General features: G+C 49.6%; 1 protein-coding gene across 5 annotated transcripts in view; it reads left to right on the forward strand.

Moving 5' to 3' along the window:
* Window positions 1-21,067, forward strand: part of FOXK2 (forkhead box K2) — an 833,912-nt gene that overhangs the window by 319,382 nt on the left and 493,463 nt on the right. For all 5 annotated transcript variants that reach the window (XM_069654528.1, XM_069654525.1, XM_069654526.1 and 2 more), the window contains one exon: window positions 4,540-4,687. In XM_069654528.1, coding sequence (XP_069510629.1) covers window positions 4,540-4,687 — 148 coding nt within the window. The remainder of the gene's footprint in view (window positions 1-4,539; window positions 4,688-21,067) is intronic.

Genomic DNA, 21,067 nt, shown 5'->3' on the forward strand with positions numbered 1-21,067 from the left:
TCCGAATTTCACATTAACCAGGACATGGCTCCACTGGTTTTCTTTCCCAGTTCTTAGAGAGATGAGAGAAAATGTTCCCCACAGTCTAGACATCCGAAGAGGCTTGACATTTTATTTGGATAGGACAAACTACCTTCTGCACTGCCAGTAAAGGTTCTCGGGCATCCAAAGCTATTATCTCGAGTTGGGACGCCTTGTGCATTTTAGAGAGCTATTGGGTTTGCCTCTGCTCCAGGTTGATCTGGTAAAGGCCAAAGACGTTTTGGTCGCTTCTAAGAGACCTGTTCCCTGGGACTCCATCGCTAGAGCAGCAACCTGGGCTACCCCTTCTGCTTTTGGCAAACACTACTGTCTGGACACTGGTTCAAACGCAGATGTGCAATTTGGGCAATCAGTCGTCAAAAAGCTCATAAAGCTGGAAAATCGGACCCTCTACCCATATGTAGTGGTGTGCTTTAGAATCTCCAAGTATGGAGGAAAGGGAGCATGGTGTAGGCAAGTTATTCACTGTAATGACTACAGCAATCCTAGTCCAAAATCCCCTTTCCTCCATACGCCTACCCACCTTCTCTTTTCTAAAAATAAATCTCTTTAGCCATCGTTCAGGGACTAATCCAGTCGATTGGAAAGGACAGAAGACTGTGGCCAGGAGTGGGCGATTGGGAGGCAGGGCCAAGGCCATGCATGCGCCCACACCACATCAAAATAAAAAGGACCATCTTTTGTTAAATAAATGCTCTGGGATATTCCATCCTACAGGATGGGACTAATGAATGGCGCAATGTGGACCCTGGAGTAGGTGTAGACTAGTCACTTTTGTGAGGGAACCTGTTCTTTCTTTGCTAATGTATGGTGGTTAATAAAGACCACAAGGAAAAGGTGCAATCCGTTTTTTTTCTATTGGTATACTTTGTTAATTTATTTTACTATGTAGCAAGTAGGGAGTGGTAAGGATAAGCAGGCTCCCGAGTCAGACATGACATTGTATACATCTGGACTGCCTTGCTTGAAAGTATTTGGGGATTTTTGTGTGTAATAACTTTTTGTCCAAGCATCAGCATTCTGTTGTGACTGCATTGTGTTGGTTGAAAGTTAAATAGCTAGATAATGGAGTAGAAGGCATTTAAATTTAGCCACAAATGGAGAAGGGAGATGGAACTTGCAGGCGATTCTACAACACAAGGATTCTGGATGGAATCATGGTATTCTAATGTGACAAAATGGACTAACAACCCCATAACGTGTGTTTTCCTGCGATTTTGCACAACTGCTTCTACTACCAGCACTGTTCCTCCCTTATTGCTTCCCTTCTAGACTGCCTTTGTGGCTACAATTAGTTCAATCTGTGCTCTCCTGTCTGCATCTTCCCTTCGGTTGTCCTCCAGTGATTCTGCCTCCACTTTCCACCTCTGATTACTGTGGACACTATGCTATGACCACTGCCTTCTCCACAGCTCTTGCCAGTGACATAACCTCCTTCCAACTCAATCTTGACTATTTTGTTTGCTCTACTGACCCACCCCTCATGTTGACCTCAGGTTTCCTTCCCCCTGTTTCCTGCATCCCCCTCCTGCACCCTGGTCATTGCTACCCCCACTGCTCTCATCTTGGACGTCCTGCCTCTTTGTACCCGCTGTCGTAGCCTGCATCCCCTACCTCCACCTTGTCTTTTCCCTCCAGTTCCTTAATACTTTAGCTCTGGCACACTCTCACACACTGCCTACTACTCCTGGTTATGTTCAGTTCTTCCTTTCAGCCCCGCTCCCACCCGTTTCCCTCTCCTTCGGCCCTCCCCCCTCAGAATTCTCTGCCTCATCAGCATGGCCATCTCTTCTTACCACCCTCCTGCCCACCAACATTCCCACTCTGCCCCTCCTCCACACACTTCGACCCTACGTCCCAACCTCATCTACCCTCAAATCACTAACATTTCCAATGCCTTCGATGTTGCCCTCTGGAACACCAGATTGATCTACAACAAAACCGCATCAGTTCTTGATCTTTTTCTACGTTTCAACCTCTGATTTCTCTGTCACTCAAACCTGGATCCCTCCCCACAACACCTGTCTCTGCTTCGCTTACCTCTTACTCCTCCTTGTTTGAACATGCCCCTCATCCGTCCAGCCGCAGAGGTGGCTTAGGCCTGCTTTTTCATCCTCACTTTACCTCCTCTCCCTCTCCTGCTTCTCTACCTACGTTTCTCTCCTTTGAATTTATGTATAAAATCTTTAATTCTCCTCATTCTATTTCTTTCCTTATCATTTATCGACCCCCTGGAACTGTTGGCTCCTTCTTTGAAGATTTTGATCATCTTCTTAGCCTCATTACCCCTAGCCCTACTCCTTTACTTGTACTTGGAGACTTCTATCTCCACCTATCTCTGTTAGCTCACCTTTCCTACCTTCTCTCCCCCTTCTAATCCCCTCCCACTCATCAATATGGCTCAACTATTGACTTCATCTTGAAGTCCTCCTTCACTGCTTCTCTTATATCTACTCTACCCAACTATCTATCTCACCATGCTCTGCTCTCATTTTCACTCTCCCTCTTTTTCCGGTGCGATCTTTGCAACTTCAACTCTTCTTTATTCCTCACATCCTGCTCTTCTTCCCTCCCCCCTTTTCTCTTCACTCTTCCTCTGAAGCCTCTTCAACCCTCTCCTCCCCCTCACTTCTACTCTCGATCTTCTCTACCCTCTCTCCCCGCTCCGCCCTTCTCGCCGACCTGCACTATCTTGGCTTTCTCCTCACCTCTCCTCCATGCGCCGCCTTCTCAGGTTCTCCTTGAACGACTATGGCTCAAACACCCCAACCCCTCCAACCAATCTGCATACTTCTCCTATCATACTCTGACTCGTGCCTCAACTCCGCCAAACGCTCATTTCTCTGACCTTCTCCAATCTCAATCTTCTCACCCTCGCTGTATCTTTCAAACCCTATCCTGCCTCCTCTCTCCTTCTACCCCTGATCCCTCTATCGCCTCTCCTCTTACTGCTTCTGATATTGCCTCCTTCTCCAGCAAAGTCCTCAATCTTCGCCAAACTATCCTTTCCTCTCCTTCTTACGCTACTCCTCCTCTGCCCCTTCTCGAACGCATTGTCTACTTTCAACTTTCCTCTTTCGTCTCCAACCACTCTCTCCTGCCTGCCACTCCATCTGGTTTCCACCCTCTACACTCCACTGAAACTGCCTTTACCTCCGTTCTCAACTCTCTCCTCTCCCCACACCAAACACTCTATCTATTCTTCTTCTCGACCTCTCTGCTGCTTTTCATGCTGTCAATCATACTCTTCTACTTAATTCTCTCTCCTCATTTGGCCTCAAAGACTCTATCCTTCTATGGTTCTCTTACCTCTCTAACCGTTCCTTTGCCGTCGCCTGGGGCGGCTCCACCTCTCCCACCCTTCCTCTCATCCACTGCGTTCCCCAAGGTTCTGTCCTTGGTCCTTCTCTTTTTGCTCTAGACCTCCTTCTTAACCCCAATTTCCTCCTTCGGAGTCTCACATCATTTCTATGCGGACGATACCCAGCTCTTTCTCTCCTTCTCCTCCTTCTCTCCTGACATCCATGAGAAGATTTCTTCTTGCCTCTCTGCTGTTAAATCTTGATGTCCTCTCATTTCCTTACTCTCAATAACCGATGAAACTGAAGTGCTTTTGTTTGCTGCATGCACTCTCCCTCCTCCTCCTCCCTCTTCCATTCTTTTCCCCCCTCCAACCTCTCCTTCTCTCCCCATGCACATAACCTTGGTCTTTATCTTGACCCCCACCTCCCCCTTTCTCACCATATTTGTTTGTGTTAGATTTTGCCGCTTTCAGATCTACAACATCCGTAAAATTCGATCCTTCCTAACCTTTCACGCTACCAAACTTTAAATCTCCTCACTCATCTTCTCTAGTCTCTTCTACTGCTGTACTCTTTTCTTTGGACTCCCCTCCTCTCACCTCTCCCCACTCAAGTCTATCTACCACTCTGCCATCCGCTCCCTCTGCCTTCTCTCTCCCCATGACTCAATCGCCTCTTCTCTCTCCTCCCTAGTTTGGCTCCCATTTCACCATTTCATTCCCAGCTCAAATTCAGTTTTCTGTCTCGTATTCAAATCCCTCCATGGTCTTGCCCCCCCCCCCCATCTTTCCTCCCTCCTCACTTTCTACACTCCATCTCGTTCTCTCCGCTCTTCCAATCTCTACCTACTCTCCACCTCCACCCTGTGCCCTTTCTCGCTTCCTCTCTTTCCAATAATAATCTAGCATTTATATAGCGCTACGAACCCTCAGGTATCTGAGCGCTGCTTATTACCCACGGTGTGTGATGCTCATTTATGGCCCTCGAAAGGATGAAAGGCTGAGTTTAGCCTTGCTGGGATTCGAACCTGCGTCAACAGGCTCTGCACAGATATCAAAGCGAGCGCTCTACTCGCTGTGCTATCGGACTCTGACCCTTATATGTAGTCTGTGCTGAAGGTGATTGGACAGTGTTGCTTAGCGTACTATTTGGTACTATGTTAACATACTAGCAACTTCTTTTTTTGTTCTTACAGTGCTGCAAACTCCTGCCCGTCTAGCCCTCGTGGCGCTGGCTCTTCAGGGTACAAAATGGGCCGTGTAATCGCATCTGATCTTCAGTTAATGACTGACAACATACAGTCGGAAAACGACAAGGAAACGTCTGGTGGCGATAGTCCTAAGGTAATTTATTTTCCAAAGTTACTAGCCTGAATTTAAACGCAGATGTCTTTTGTGACCTTGTTTGAAAATGTGCTGTTAATATACAAATGGTAACTGATTTACGGATAGTTGCTCTTAAGGTGCTTTTGGGTTTCTGTTAAATAATTTCACTTGTTAATGTATACATTAACTTTAATGTTCAATTGGGCCATGTGGAGGAGTTGGGCAGATTAAGGCATTCATCTTGATTTCATTTCTGTGCCTGGGCAAACAAGTACCTCTAGCACTGCTCTTGATGATGTGGTACAAGTGCCGAAATTTAAAACTGCTCAATTCCCAGCTTCACCACTTAATGTGTGATCTTGGAGCAATGATTTAATATCATTTTAGCAGATAGAGCACTGGCCCTAGATGGGATGATGGGGTCTGGCATGGATTCACATGCTAATGAATATTCCCCGTCGTCAGTCTGGGAATCCTCTGTAAAGAAAAAATCTGTTTCAGTTTCGTTTCTGAACTGTCTTTGTCCTAACAACCAATCACTGGTCTCTACTCCCCCCAGCCAATGACTGCCCTCTATCTAAGCCCCTCCTCTGGCAGCCATCTTCAGATTTTTACAGCACGTTCAAATGTCTGGAGTCCTCGTGCTATAGATCTCGAGCTTTTACTGTTTTTGCGATTTATTATTTTATTTTTTATTTCTAAGAGTGTTGCTCTATTTTCCGGTCAATCGAGTCGCAAGGTCCATCGATCCACCCACTGACTAACGGGGACCAGTTTTTAGCAACTTTATACGGCCCTCAAAGACGGTTTTTCGTTGAGTTCACTTGTCGGAGGGTTCCAGAAGACTCTTGGAGGCCTACACCACTTGGACATTGCTGACGATTAAGGAGACTCGACACCTCTTTTCTGGATCTGCCCAGGATACAGGCTACGCAATGTCTTCCTGGAGGATGGGGCACTGCTTGTGCCTTTATTGCCTACACTCGGACAGCTCGCACCTGGAGGAGGCCTGTGCGTCCTGCAAGGACATGACCGCCAGCACCATGTAGGACTGTCACAAGCGGATCGCCGAGTGACTGGAGACTACGAACCCGGCGGCAGGTGAGGCCCTGTAACGTACATCTCCCAAGATAAAGTCTGATCGGTCTAAGACCTTTTGAGGGCGCTCCGGCGACAGGGGCCAACATAAGGCAAAACACTGCGGTCCGCGGGCACTGGGTGCACCGTTGGTACGGGCTCTGCCGCAGCCAGGCTGGGCGCAGCTTCGCCAACGCCGTCAGCCACGAGCCAACGCTCCGGCTTGGCGAAGAAAAAGAAGTCTGAGCACCCGGGTGAGCTTTGGCAGAAGAACCGGTCGACTCCGACAGAGAAAGCCAAGGGGGAGCGAGGCACTGACCCTCCCCCCACGGTGAAGACCTCAGACGCACCCAAGGTCGTGAAGGCCCAGGTTTGACCAGGCTAAAGCATTGATTGAGGGAGTGGTGGCGTCCCTGGCGAAGGCCGCAGATGCGGGTTCCCAGCAGGCATCCGCCAAGATGAGTTTCACTGCCCGCCTGTAGGGAATCGTCATTCATGCCCATTGAGAAGACTGCCGTGAAGATGGCGATCATCTCCCCCAGACCATTGCCCCTGGCCGAAAAGGGGGGGGGGGGTGCAGTGGTCCAGCTAGACTCGGAGATCTCTTCCAAGGAGGAACTTTAAGGCCTGGCAGTGCCTGAGAAGAGCGTCGATGCCAGGCCCTACGGGAAGGACCCTGATGAGGCGGATGGGGAGAGCAACAAGGAACGGCAAGGCGGGGAGGAACTGCCGAGACTCCTGCCGCAAGCACCCCCCCCCCTCCTCCACCGACGGACAGATCGGAGGACATCCTACAAGCTCTGCACATCCTTTGCAGAGAGATACGGACAAGGCTGCCTATGCCGACGGGCGACCCGGTGCCTGGACTATCGGAGGATCCACCAACTAAAAGGAGACGAGTCCACCTTCCCCCACCGTACCAACCCCCCCCCCCATTCCCTCCGCCGAGGGACGAGACGGTGCCAGATACGGCGACGACGGGTATGGACGACAGCGACGGAACAGATCTCCCGTTGCAGCTACCCAGGGCGTTTTACCCACCACCCCCCGATGAGATCAGATCCTTCCACACCATAATCTCTAGGGCTTCAGAGAGGTTTCAGGTCAATCCCGAGGAAAAGGAGGGTTTCCTTTATCAGCGAATGGAGGCCATGCGGAAGACCGTCCTCTCGATCCCGCTGTTGGACGACATTTGGGACGAAGGGCTGTCCCTTCTGAAGAACCCCTCCTCGACCCCGGCGAAGAGGCCAGTACGAGAAGAAATACCGGGTTCCAGACTCTGCACCGAAGTGCCTCAGAGCGCAGCCTTCCCGGACTTGGTGGTCTCGGCGACGGCCAGGAAGCAATCTGCGGGGTCAGCGGCTTCGACTTCCACTACCCCACCAGACCGCGAGGGAAGGAGGCTAGACGCCATGGGACAACGGGTCATCTCGGCCGCGACTACCATTAAGACGGCCAACGCTCTTGCCATAGTGGCCCGCTACGACTGGGAGCTGTGTTTTAAAATCGCCCCTCTCCTGGATTTCCTCCCAGACGAGAGGGCAGAGGCCCTTGAAATCCTTCAAGAGGGCGAGTTGGCTTCGGACCATGCCATCACGGTGGCCATGGACATCGCAGCCGGTTTCCGCCAGATGGGCAACAGCGTTTGCCTTCGCCGGCGTGGTTGGCTCAAGGCCACCAACTTCCGTCAGGGCGTCCAGACGAGGGTATTGGACATGTACTTCGACGGGGACAACTTGTTTGGCAAGGCGATGGACGAGTCGCTGCAGGCCATCAAGGCAGACTCCGAGGCGGCACGTGCCTTGGGCACGCTCCAACAATGACGGCCTTCCTTTCGGGCTTCCGGAGGTATGTCAGGTGCCTCCAAAGGACTCGGCGGCAGCTTTTCCTCATACCGTCAAGCGGCCCATTCTTCGTCCCAGGAGGCCGGAGGTAATAGTCGTCGTCACCAAAGGGCCCAAGGTGGTACGGCCTCAGCGAAGCAGGACTGAACCGACCGGGACGCCGGGCCCCCACATGAGCACCCTGGTGGGAGACCGGCTGGCAAACTTCGTCGGCGTGCGGAAGTCCATCTCCACCGACCGTTGAGTGCTGAATGCCCTGGCCCACGGACACACCCCGTTTTCCACCTTTGGCCAGGAAGGAAAACCACGTTCCACAACTACTTCTAGAGGTACGAGCGATGCTGAGAAAGGGCGCAATGGAGCTCGTCCCGAAGAGGCTCCGGTGCTCTGGAGTATACTTGCGGTATTTCCTCGTCCGAAAGAAGACCGGCGGTTGCCAACCCATTATAGACCTCTGCCGCCTCAACAGATGCATCAAGTCACAGAAGTTCTGGATGGTCACCCTCCAGCACGTGCTGGGACAGCTGGAGGAAGGAGACTTCCTGTTGCTGGACTTGGAGGATGCTTACTTCCACATCCCCATACACAAGGGGCATCTAAAGTTTCTGCGCTTCCTGGTCCAAGGACAGCACTATCCGTTCAAGGCCCTTCCCTTCAGCTTGAAGTCTGCGCCAAGGGTCTTCACCATGTGCATGGCACAGGTAGTGGTGCGCCTGCAGGGGATCCACGTCTACCCCCATCTGGACGATTGGCTCATCCGAGCGAAGTCGAGGGAACTCGGCGTCAAACACACAGCGAGTACCGTCTGCCTGCTCACGGAACTGGATTTCTCGATAAACTATGCAAAGTACTGCTTGGTGCCATCGCAGAGCGCTCGGTTCCTGGGAGCCAGGCTCAACACGGTGGCACGACTGGCTTCACCGTCGGAGGAGAGGACAAAAGCCATCCTGTTCACGGTACAATGGCTGTTGACCATGGAAGTTTCCAGGGTGAGGTCCATCAAGTCCCTGCTCGGCATGTCGTCATGCATCTACCTCGTTCGGCTGTGCAGGTTGAGGATGCGGTTGCTGCAGGAGTTCCTCGGCGCCCGTTGGATACAAGTGTCAGGAAGCTTCGAGGACAAGATCACCCTCAACGAGACATTCCGTTGAGCGATCCGGTGGTGGGGCGCCCACGCGTATCTCGTGGCGGGCATGCACTTTCAGACCCCAGCGCATCAGGTGACGGTGACGGCTGACGCCTCCCTGGAGGGACGGGGCGCGCACACCGGAAATCTCCACGCAAGAGGCCTTTGGCTCCCGGAGGAGAAGTCGTTGCACATCAACGTCCTGGAACTCCGGCCCGTGTTTTGGGCCCTCAGTTCTTCATTCCGTCCCTCAAGGACAAGGTGGTGCGGGTCTTCACCGACAACACCACCATGATGTTCTACATTCGGAAGCAGGGGGGGAACCAGATCCCCAGCTCTCTACAAGGAAGCGCCGGATCTATGGCACTGGGCCGTTGGCCAAGGGATGTTCCTGGTACCCTTTCATCTAGCAGGAAAGAAGAACACCATCGCCAACTCACTCAGCAGGGAGCTGTGCTCTTGCCACGAGTGGGAGATTCGGCAGGATCAAGTGGATCTTCTATTCTGACGATGGGGCAATCCCCAGATCCATCTGTTTGCGACAGCGACGAACACCAAGTGCCACGACCCAGGGTCGCTGAACCTGCAGGCCTGGCTCCTGCAGCACTAGAGTTCGGAGGGTACGAGATCCCGGTGGATTGCAAGGAGGTGCTTGCCAAGGCCAGGGCTGCTTCGACTCGTGCTATGGGCATAAATGGAAGAGGTTCACCGTCTGGTGCCGTGCACTGAAGATAAACCCTCTACAGATTACGGCCCCTCAAGTGCTGCCGTACTTGCTGTTGCTGGCCAAGGCGGGGCTGGCGCACGCCTCATCAAAATTCATCTTGCGGCTATCTCTCGCTATACCAGAACTCTGGGGCGGTCCTCGCTGTGGTCTCATTGCTTGGTTAAGGAGTTCATGAACCGACTTTTCCACTTGTTCCTGCCGGTGAAGGCTCCGGCCCAGGTGTGGGAGCTCGATGTGCTGCTGGCTAGGCTCATGGGTCCTCTGTTCGAGCCTCTGCATTCGGCACCTCTGAAATTCCTATCGTGGAAGATGCTGTTTCTTGTGGCCATCACCTGTGCACGACGAGTGGGAGAGATGCAGGCCCTCTCATGTAAGCCTCTGTACTTGACATTCCAGGGAACGAGGGTGGTGCTGAGGACGTACCCCTCCTTCATGCCCAAGGTGCAGTCGGACTTCCATCTCAACGAGCCCTTGGTGTTGCCTGTTTTCATCCCGTCGCCGGCGGAGAGGACTTTGCACTCGCTGGATATGGCTAGAGTGCTGAAGTTCTACGTGGACCGCACAGAGTTTTCGGAAGACATCACAGCCGTTTGTGAACTTTTGCCCTGTGAACCAAGGGAAGGCCCTCTCAAAGGCTTCCATTTCCAGATGGCTCTCCGGCTGCATCACCCATTGTCATCGGTTGACAAACCGACCGTTGCCTGGCCATCCGAGAGCCCATTCGACGGGAGCGATCGCTGCAACTACAGCCTTCCTGTCTGGTGTGCCCCTACTGGACATCTGCAGGGCTGCTACGTGGAGGTCGACTCACACCTTCACGAGATTCTACTGCGTCGACCGGGCTTCCAGGGAGGAGTCCAGAGTCGGCCAAGCAGTGCTGCGCAACCTGTTCGCTTGAAGGTGAGCCTGTTGAGGAGGTAAGAGATGCTTAATGTTGATCCTTGCCACCTCCCGTGGTTGTGCATTTGTGTACTGCTATGTATTCTTTATTCATGATCATGTGATTCCATGCCAGATCCCATGCTGGAGAAGGAACAAGTTACTTAACTGTTGTTCTCCAGCATGGGGCTGGCATGGATTCACATGCGAACCCTCCCGCCGACCTCTCTGCGGCTCTTTTCTTGGTCCTACTGCCACTTTACGTCCTACCAAATCTGAAGATGGCTGCCAGAGGAGGGGCTTGGGTAGAGGGCAGTCATTGGCTGGGGGCAGTATGACCCAGAGACCAGTGATTGTTTGTTAGGAGAAAGACAGTTCAGAAATAAACTGATTTATTTTTTTCTTTACCGAGGATTCCCAGCCTGACGGGGAATATTCATGAGCATGTGAATCCATGCCAGACCAATGCTGGAGAACAACAGTTAAGTAACTTGTTCCTTCCAAAACATCAGTTGTGGTTAACCTGATGAGTGTTGCTCCATATTATAAGAACAGCCAGGTGACCCAAATTAGTGTCAGGTGTGTGAAGAAAGCTTTATTCTAAGTTGATTCTAAGTTTGAGCTGAAACACGCAAGAAGATTGCTCCTATGGGACAAGAAAGCGTGAAAAAGAGAACCATTACATGTTTATTTTATTCGTATTTGTGGGAAATAGTTGTATACTTCAATAATGTTACTAGTTTGGCTGAGACTGGGTGGACAACAGCATACAAGTTGGAAAATGTGGATTAATAATGTGTTGTACCTCCTAAATGTGTTCATTTCTGACACTAGTTTACTTACTACAATGAGAGTGGTCACGTAAGATTTTTATTGAGCACATACCGAGCTTCGGGAAGCAATAGTGCGCTTTATAATCCTAGGAGGAAGAACTCGGTGAAGGAAGCCGAGAAACCGAGTTGGGAGCTAATGGGAGGAGGGGGTAGGCAATTGGTAGCCAGAAATCCACAACCAGGAGAGGAAAGATCGGAGAGCAGATCACTCAGTCTCAAGTAGGGTGCGGCGGGGGGGGGGATGAGTAAGAGGGTGTTGGGGCGGAGCCATTACTTGAAGAGGAGGTTGCAGGTTCTTGGGGTATAGACAGAGAATGGCTGTCTTCTGGTTCTTTCCTTCACCTGCAGAGTTGAAGTCTGCACATGCCCTTTCTTCTAGTGGATCATAGGCCTCCGGAGATGGTGTTTCTCATTGAGGTAGCTTAGGGACTGCAGGGTGACAGCCATGTAGATGATGCAGCAGGATTTGAAGATGATGCGTGCTTGCAGCAGGAGCCATTGAGGCTTCACGAGGGTTGGGGTGATGTGGTCGAATTTGCCAAGTCTGTGTCGTGCTGCAGCCAGGGCATTTCCACCACCCAGGTGGGAGTGTACCAAGGCGTGGACCGCAGATCTGAAGTTGTTTTCTGGGAGGAACGGCTTGTTTTTCTACCAGAGGAGAGACAGTTAGTTCCAAGCTGTTTGTGTCTTCCTGGCTATGTGCTGTTTGAAGGAGAGTTGTCTGTTGATGTCAAACCCAAGGGACTTGGCTAAGGTGGCTGTTAGGCAGAATTATATGCACTACCCTTTGGGAACACTACACACAATTAAGACAAGTGACAGTACAATTTTACCTTTGGTACAAGCCTGTACTACAGTTTTTGTGGTAGCAGTAGCGGAGCAGCCAGACCTTTCTCAAGAGTAAGTGAGCAGTACAAATACTTACACAAAGGACAGCAATTACTATGTTTCAGGGAAACACTGACTCAAGGTTTCTAAGTAAAAGAATATATATTTATTTACTGAACAATGATCTAACATTTCACTATTCTAAGCAAGTCAAAAATCACAATCATAAATACACCACACCACTTCCCTTAAATTCCAGACAAGTTAAGCTCACAAAGTGAAGTGGGAGCAAAATGGCACTCTGGCAATTTAAAAGGGAGGGAAAGACAAAGTTATTAGAATTTAGGCAAAATCAACAGGTAAGTACTCAGGGCAATTGAACAAGAGAGACTACAGTGAGGAGATCAGCTAGAAAAGGCTTTGGGCCAAAATCAATGGGTCAAAAGTCTTTTGCTCAAGATCACAGTTGAGGGTAGTTTGTGGTGAAGTTCGTAGCACAGATTCTGGACTAGGTTGGTTGGTAGAAAAGTTAGTTCAAAGAGAAGAGAAGGACAAGCCCTCGGTTTGGAGAAGGATTTCAAACACTTTCACTGCGGTTGAACGAAACGGACAACCGGATTTGCACAGTACCTTAAAACGGAGAGGGAGCTGTAGCTGAGGCGGACATTCCTGGTGGTTCTTGCAGGCTCACGGTTCCTGAAGCGACTTTTGGACTGACACGAAGTAGGAAGACTGGAGGGTCCTGCACCACCCAGGGAAGAAACCAGCAGCAGAGCAAAACAACGGTTAAAAGGTGCGCTCCTTAAAACGCAAGCAGGGTCCGACCTTCCTGGCTATCTGGCCCACTGTATCTCTGTAGAGCGAATTCGACCAAAGGAGGGTTCCTGGCTTGAAGTTTGGGCCAACTGGTTTGTCCCACCAGCTCAAGGGAAGACGTTTCCTGTAGGATCTTCTCTGTGGTTGGATTCTTGCGATTCGTTCCTGCAGCAGGGCTTCACTGGGCATTTCAGTCGTGGTAGGGGTCCTATTCTTCCAGTTCCTCGTTGGTTCTTTCGTTCCAGTGGCGACTCTGCTCTTCCAGTCCCAGAGACCTGCTTTTTATGCAGTTTTCCCCCATTCATACAGCCTGGCTCTCAATCACACGGCAGGGTGGCTGGCCTGGCAAGGCCAGTCCCTTAGCCAATGAGACAAGAGTGCGACTTGGGTTACCAAGGGAACCCATGGCAGGAGTCCGAAGATCCCTCCCTCACATCCTGCCTACCTAGACTATCAGCGCCTTAAGGAGGGCTTCTGTGCTGAAGCCCGCGAAAAGACAGCGAACAAAGGAGTCATCCCCGGTTTGGCGCACATAGAAAAACACGAGAAAGACTTTAACAAAAAGAAATCGCGAATCAACCCAGCCGGAACCAAAATAAAATGTATTTGGTCAAGCGGGTTTATGTTCGAGGCTAATATAATAGCCTAAAACATTACCACGTTTATATAAGATAATTGCAGCCAAGTCTTGATGTTAAGGGAGCGAAATAAGGCTCCAAGAGGCACAGACAAAAGGGGTAAGAGTTAACCCTTTTCAATACTGCATGTAAGATATGATGTACTGGGTCTGTGGTAAAAAGTGACTATATAAAGTTAATGGAAACTTTACCTGTTTCTGGGGGGACAGTAGTCAGCCCCAGAAAAATGGAGTTAGTGGGAAGTCTCAAAGACAACCCTGTGTCACTGCACTGAAGGTGCTGTGTAAAACACACAAAAAGTGGTGCACATGGAGTAGGTGAGGCTCCAGTGCCCAAGATCACACAGAAAGTAGAAATACACATAGCAAAACACATGTAAGAGTGGGAAAAAAGGCTCACACTTTTATCAGGTGAAACAAAAAAATCCTAGACATCCAGCAAAGCTGCTGAGGGACTCATTGCGTAAGGGAAATCAATCATTTATGAGGATTCTCCCTAACAGTGGGCAGCTGCGGTGTGATGCCCTCTGGGTTAATAGCAGAGAGCCAGGTATGGATGTCAGTGTGTTTGTTAATCAGCAGTAGGAATGAAGTCTTTGAGGGGTTGAGTTTCAGGTAAGCACTGGGACATTCAGTACTGGATCAATGTGAGGCAGGTCTTGAGCCTCTGGATGTCTCTGGAGGATATCTTGAGATGGAGCGGTGTGTCTCATCTGCATATGGATGGCTGTAGATGTGTTCAACAAAGAGGGTTCCAAGCAGTTTCATATAACGATTGGAGATCACGGGGGTGAGAATTATTCTTTGCTGGACTTCACAGGTGATTGATAGTTGGTTGTCTTGAGGAATCCATTTGTGGAGTGGCGATTAGCAAGGTAGGATTTGAACCAGCTGAGGACGTTCTCACTGAATGCCCCCCCCCCCCCCCTCCCTCCCTCCTCGGCAATGAAGATTGTCATTAAGTTTCTGGTGGACTACTGTGTCGAATGCTGCTGAGGTCATGGAGAACAACGAAGCAAGTATGACAATGGAGGAACTTTCCTAGAAAGCAAAGATGGGTGATGTGGCGGTAGTTGCTGAGGTGATCAGGGTGCAGTGTTGTTTTCTTTGGAAGTGGGAGGAGTTGTCTGGCCTTGAGGGTCGAGGGGAAGGTGCCATGAGTTAGGGAAATGTTGATGATTAGGTAAAGAAGAAGTGCTTCAGTCGGAAGGGTCATTAGTACAGAGCAGGGTGGATGTGTAGTGCGCTGTCAGTTGTGGCATCGAGTCTGTGTTGGGTTGATCATGCTGATCTTGTTGATGGCGATGGATTCTTTTTGATGTGTAGTACGGTTGGGTCAGGCAGTGCTTGGTGAGGTCTCTGCTTTTATTTTTAGCCTTGGCTATGGTGATTTGGTAGTAGTTGGCCTGAACAGTGGTGTCGAGCCATCTGCGTGTAGCACAGTTAATTGCGCAGGGTGGTTTCGGATGCGCTGCAGGATTTTCACATAGTCTTTTCTTTTGGTTCATTTGTTGAACTTGAGCCCTGGCGTAAAAGGGTGCGGAAGGCTTTTGCTCGAGGGTGTGTTTCACTGGGGGCATGGCCGTTGATGTTTGTGAGTGTGTTGTTGAGTTTTTGTACAAACAAGTTGCTGCCCACGGTCGTCCATTACATCAGCCCATGGGAGGAGGTGTTAGGTGAGGCCTTCTTTAGGAGCATCCAATGGGACGTTCTTGAATGATCTGAAGGCTTGTTTGCTGGGTTTCCGATGGGTTTGCTTTACTGGTGTGATGTGACAAATGTTAGTGGATTGCCAGATGATCTGACCAGTCGAGTGGGATTGGAGTCCATGGATGGATGGATGGATGGATGGATGGATGGATGGATGGATGGATGGATGGATGGATGGATGGATGGTGGGCAGGGCGTTGATGATGAGGTTGAGGATAGTACCTTTCCTGCGAGTTGGGTCTTTTGTGTGCTGTGTGAGGTTCAGTGTGTCAAGTAGGCAGAGATCGTCTTCCTTCATTTAGTTGCTGGTTTGGTAGGGATGTTGGCGTCAATGAGGAATATCTTGTTGGCATGCGTGAGAGAGATGGTGGTGATGCAGTCTGTGAAGATTTTGATGGAGGTGTTGGGCTGAAAAAGGGGTCTGTAGATGAGGTGAAAAGTGACGGTCCGTTGGGGCGGGCAGGGAGCGGCAGAACAAGTTTACAAAAGAGCCAGTTGTGGCAGGGTCCAGTTGGGTGCATTACCATGATACCTTGTGAATGATGGTGAGGTCTCTGCTGATCTTGTTTGGGCGGTCTTGTTGTAGAATTCTGTAGCCATTTGGTATGAGGACATCTAGGATCTGGGTGGTGATGGATGTCATCCAGTTCTCCGTTATGAAGATGTGTCCAAGTCCTGTGTGGTGATGGGGTTTGCAATGTCTGCAACATGGTCAATTGCTGAGCAGTTATTTGCGAACATCAGTTTTGGTGTAGTGTTGGAGAATGGAATGCTGATGATGGGTATGGTTGATGTGGGTGAGGTGGTTGTGAAGCGGTGCCCATGGTGTAGCTGATGAGCGGCATGATTGGCGAGGAGTGGTGATGATGGGGATGTTGGGAGAGGGGGGATGAAAAGCATATTCGAGGGAGCTTACGTGTTAGAAGATCAGGGGTTCTGATCCTTCCTGGGTCCTTCGGCTTCAAACAGGATTGGCCCCTTTCTTCGTCTGCCCTTCACTTTGGATCTCTGTGCGAGAGACGCCCTTGATCTGAGTTAGGAAAGGAATGGACATGGCTAAGCAGATTCGTGTGGGACTTAGTTTTCGTGACCACGATCCACTTGCAACTACTTAGCAACTGCCAAATGTGCATGTTTATTATGTATTTGTTTCAAATGTGAAGTATTGCATTATCTGAACTCTAGACTATGGCCTTGGGATTGTCCTAATTTGTAATCTTCCTGCTCCACATTTATTGCTGTCCATTTGCAACATATTCATTAACCTAGCAATCCATGCTGCACCAGAATACTTTACATACAACAGCCGATATATTGTCACTGCACTTTATGCTCCTCTGCAAATAAGGACATTCACCAGTAATTAAGATTCTATAGTCGCATGTAATGGTAATGCTCTGGTTATTTCCATGTTCGTTCCGACTATCGTTTGGCTAATGGCCACATGTTCCAAAGCGGTTCAAAGCTATATCACCGCCTGTAAACGCTTGTGTGAAAGGGTATTTTTCTCAAGTCTCCACCTCTGGAATTAATTAGAAAGACAGCTCCAGTACAAAAGGTTAAGTTGTTTGTTGTCTGTGAGCAAAGGAGCCCACTTCACATCCAGTGAGAATCTACCAGATGCCCTTTAGACTTATTGGAAGTCCTGGACAAATGAGTGGTCTTTACTACATATCCGGACACCCATAATGGGAAAGGGAGACATTCAGCAGAAACGTCACGCCAGCTGCTCTTTTTTTTTTCCTAAACTCCAAAGCAACTTCCCACATCTCCCTCTTTTGCTTGGCTGATGCGAGAATATTGACCTGACAGAACAAAAATCTGTAGACTGTCTTTACCGTAGTCTTCAGTATTAGTAAAATTGCCACTAGACATGGCAATCGTTTCATAAGAAAGGAGCTAGTCTGGTAAGGGCTGCAGAGGGCATATGGGCCAGAGAAGGCCATTCTTTGCTGTAAGGAGGGAGCATCTGAGGTCAGGATCCAGCTAGGTCTGCGAGGGGCAGACAGATGATTGCTGAGAAGTGCAGCTGAAAGAGGATATTGTTGCTGTTGGGGGTAGCTGAGTGCCTGAATTGATTGCTTAGAGGGCAGCGTTGGTGGACAAGGAGTGGCTGCCTGGTCTGCCTGGGACAGCCTAGCGGAGTAGAGCAAGCCTGCTGGAAGCCAGCCGTGCTGGTATCCGGAGTGGTTTTTTTTTTTCCCTGCCTAAGCTCTGTGGAGCAGCGAGGGGCCTAGGTAACCAAGTGCAGCACCTACAGAGATCGTAATGTTGCACTATTTTTACTTCTGTGCTTTTCTCAGGCTGTCTGCGTTAAGTGGAAAATGTACAGGAGGGCTCTCTGCAATCAGTGTGCTGGCAACGAGTTGGCTAACTGCGAGCAAAGGGCGCTGTGGTCGAGTGAATAATTGTCTCACCTGTCTATCCTGGGGGTGCTGCATTGGAAGTGTCACAGGGAGCAGCTGAGGAGAGCCTGTCAGAGGAGTCTGATATTGGAGCTCTGCATTCCTCGGCTCCTGGCGCAGTTTTGGTGATACGTTGATGCGCATGTCAGTCTGAAGGATGAGAACCGAGAGATGCAACTCGCTGTTTGGCCAGTCACCAGGCGCACCAGTGTATTCTACATATGGAAAGAGATTCTCTCAGATCACTGTTCAAACCCTATGCAATTGACGGCTTCGAAGAGCAGGCGTCTCATCACTGAATCAAGTTGACTGATAATAAAATCCAGCAGTGCTGATGTCACTTGTGACAAACACGACACAAAATAAATTTGCACTCCTGCACAAAGTCACGCCGTCACAAATGCAAACGCGAAGAACATGCTTAAACTGTTCTGTAGATAGAGAACAGATGCATACACATACTGTCAAAAGCTTTTCCTTTCCACTAGCCAAATGCAGAAACGCAAGAAAGCTAAGCATACAAGGCCCGAGCTTGCAATCACTTCATCGCAGCTAACCATAAGGTGCTTCGGGGATCAATGAGGGACATATAAGGGCTCGATTAATAGTAATCTGTAAAAGGAACTATTGGAACATATAGGGAAACCGTTGAATGACTGTAGTGTATTGACATGAAGCCATAGGCCTCAAAATATGAAGAAGAGAAGCAGACTTTGCAGTGCAAAGCAAAGAGACAGTGTTTGCAGCCAATGGCATGGACGGGTGGATAATTCCTGATTTCCGAGGCAGTGAGCCACCTGCGAAATACAGAAAAAAAATCCTCAATTGCAGACCGAAAGGCTGTTTTGTGGTCCTCGCCCATGTGACCCAGCTGAGCCGAACAAAGGCTATCCACTCATGGTGGTAAGAGGAGTTGTTCCCAGCAAAGCAGACACGATTGGTGCATGCGTTGTCCACTGAACATTGCAACCTGCAGGCACTCTCCCAGGCTAGGTGACTCTATCAGTGGGAACAATGGAGACAGTCTTTCCTATGACCTTGAAATGGTACTCTGGGGAGACACGCTCAAGCCTGGGGTGGTGTATAATGTTTCAGGGGCCAATGGTCTTCTAAGACCCTGCAACAAAGCAATAGATAGTCTTAGGCTAAGTCTCAGGCTAACCCACCTGACATGGGAAGACCAGTGGAATAAATCACGTAGGGGATCTCTATAGGTTAGATCACCTGAACTACCCAATGGGGATGCATACGCCTGGTGACCCTACCCCTGGTGATCCTTTTCAAAATTGCCGCCAAGCCACATTGCAGTGTCTAAGAATGGCCCCACGGGTCTCAAAAGCCATAAGGAAGAACTCCTGGCGCCTCTGGCAGAAAAGAAGGCAAGTGTCAGGTACTGATCTGAGTCCAAATGGAGGACTGCATTACAGTTCTCTTCCCCAAAACACCCATGCAGACTAGTGTTTGGGGTCTGGTTTGGCCCTCTGGAGTGGCTGGCTATATAAGCCATGCCCCAGCTGGAAATCGTGGTTTGCGTTATTCTGCACCTTGCAGCGTAACGTTCACTGTGTCCAGCTCCAGCTTATCTGATCTCTGGCCCGGAAATCTTTGCTCTGGAAAACACTGCCGATCTACAAGGAGGAAGAACAGAACAATATTATTCCCTACATTTACCTGTAAGCAGTGGACATCGAATTCCATCCAGCCTGTTCACGCACGTACCGCTCCAGGAAACCACTGCAGCCTGCAACATAGGAAAAGAGAAGAAACGAGACAGCAGCAGGTTAAGAATCTCCTTAATTGCCTCAAGCCCAACGCCAGCGCTTCGCGCACCTTACCTGTCATCTTTGTGGGTCTCGCCTCAGCGCTCCCCTGCACTTCATCCGGCGGCAAGTATAGACTACACGTGGTCCACGTTGCGAACACCGGCTGAGGCAACACCTGCAGAGACATAGAAACATCACATTAGTCGGACACATTCCGAACGTAGGAAAGGACATGGAAAAGAAGGGCAAACATGGAAAAGGAGGAAAGAGACAGTCCGAAAGACCATTGGCAAAGAATACAAGAGACTCTTAAAATTTACAGGGAAAAGAGACTCCACTCACTTGAAAATAGCAAAAAACAGAGTTGAGCCGCAGCCGGTCTAGGCTCCACACGCAGGCCTGCGGACCAGTTAAGTAACTAGGTCCATAGGATACCTGCACCTGTAACGGCGCCCTTTGAGAAGCAGGACTGAGAGCTCACTGCTCACAAATACAAGGTGAGAGATAACCCTGAGGGAAGGGCTAGTGACCAGAGGGAGGTGGACACTCCAATCACAAACGTTTCTCTGATCACTCTCTCCCTTCACCTATCATAGGAGCAGACTTCTCCAAGGTGCATCATAGACCAGAGTGACCACAGAAGTAGCATTCGCAATCCAGCATCGTCCGGCACCCCCGCGGAGACCAGGTGAGCGTAACAGAACGTGAAGCCTTAGTCAGTTCTCCACCCAGGCGTCATGGAGACATCGGACACTGACCAATTAGCCTAGTTATTAGGCGAATTACGGGTCTAAGTGCACGCTGTCCGACAAGAAACCTATGCCCTCAGGAGGGAGCCGATATTGAATAAGGACCGCACAGATGAGCTACCCAGGCAATTACTGCAGGCGCAGGTGTCTGCGGAAGCTGCTGAGCCCCCGACAATCCACCCAAAATGTGGCACTCTGAGCTGATACTAGAAACTGCTCAGTTTACCTCACTTCCAGGGGAAAGGGGGAAGGGACAAATTAACAAACACCAGGCTGGAAGCTAAAGGCTAGCTGGTTCTTCACCTGTAGTAAAACATAAACATATAATACACCTTGTTATTCATGGAGTACTATACTAACCTTAATTATCAATATCCTTTACCAAATAAAGTAAAAACCATACCTGGATCTTCTCTACAAAATGCCCAGAGAAGTGATAAGCTGACTAGACTTCCTTACTAGTTGACTTGAATCTCAATGATCATTCAGTCTTCTTAGTAGGTCCATGAATGTGAAATTAACTTTGCAGGTAATCTTCTTAAAACTCAAGAAGCTTGAACAAAGTCTTAAGTTCATTAAAAGTAAATGGAAGTTCTAGTGTTTCTGAAAAGAACTTATATTTCTTCTTATTATTTTTTAGAGTGTCTTTACTTAAAATAAAGAAAAACTGTTCTTGAAACTTGCAACAAAAATTCTCACGTGGAAATATCTTGAACACGCATAAGAATCCAAACTGAGTGAAGAACGTAGATGCGCTGAAGACCAAAACGCGGGAAAAACCACATGCGCTTATCCGAGGAGCGAATAAACTCACACGCGCTGAAATTGAAACCGCGGTAAAAATCCACACGCGCTTTGTCCAAGATGCGAGAAAACGCACACGCGCTAAAATCTAAACCGCGGGAAAAAACCACACGCGATTTGTCCAAGATGCGAGAAAACGCACACGCGCTGAAGTCGAAACCGCGGGAAAAATCCACACGCGCTTAGTCCAAGATACGAGT

This window comes from Ambystoma mexicanum, chromosome 3q (genome assembly GCF_040938575.1).
Source record: "Ambystoma mexicanum isolate Mex_15411 chromosome 3q, UKY_AmexF1_1, whole genome shotgun sequence".
Classification (NCBI taxonomy): domain Eukaryota; kingdom Metazoa; phylum Chordata; class Amphibia; order Caudata; family Ambystomatidae; genus Ambystoma; species Ambystoma mexicanum.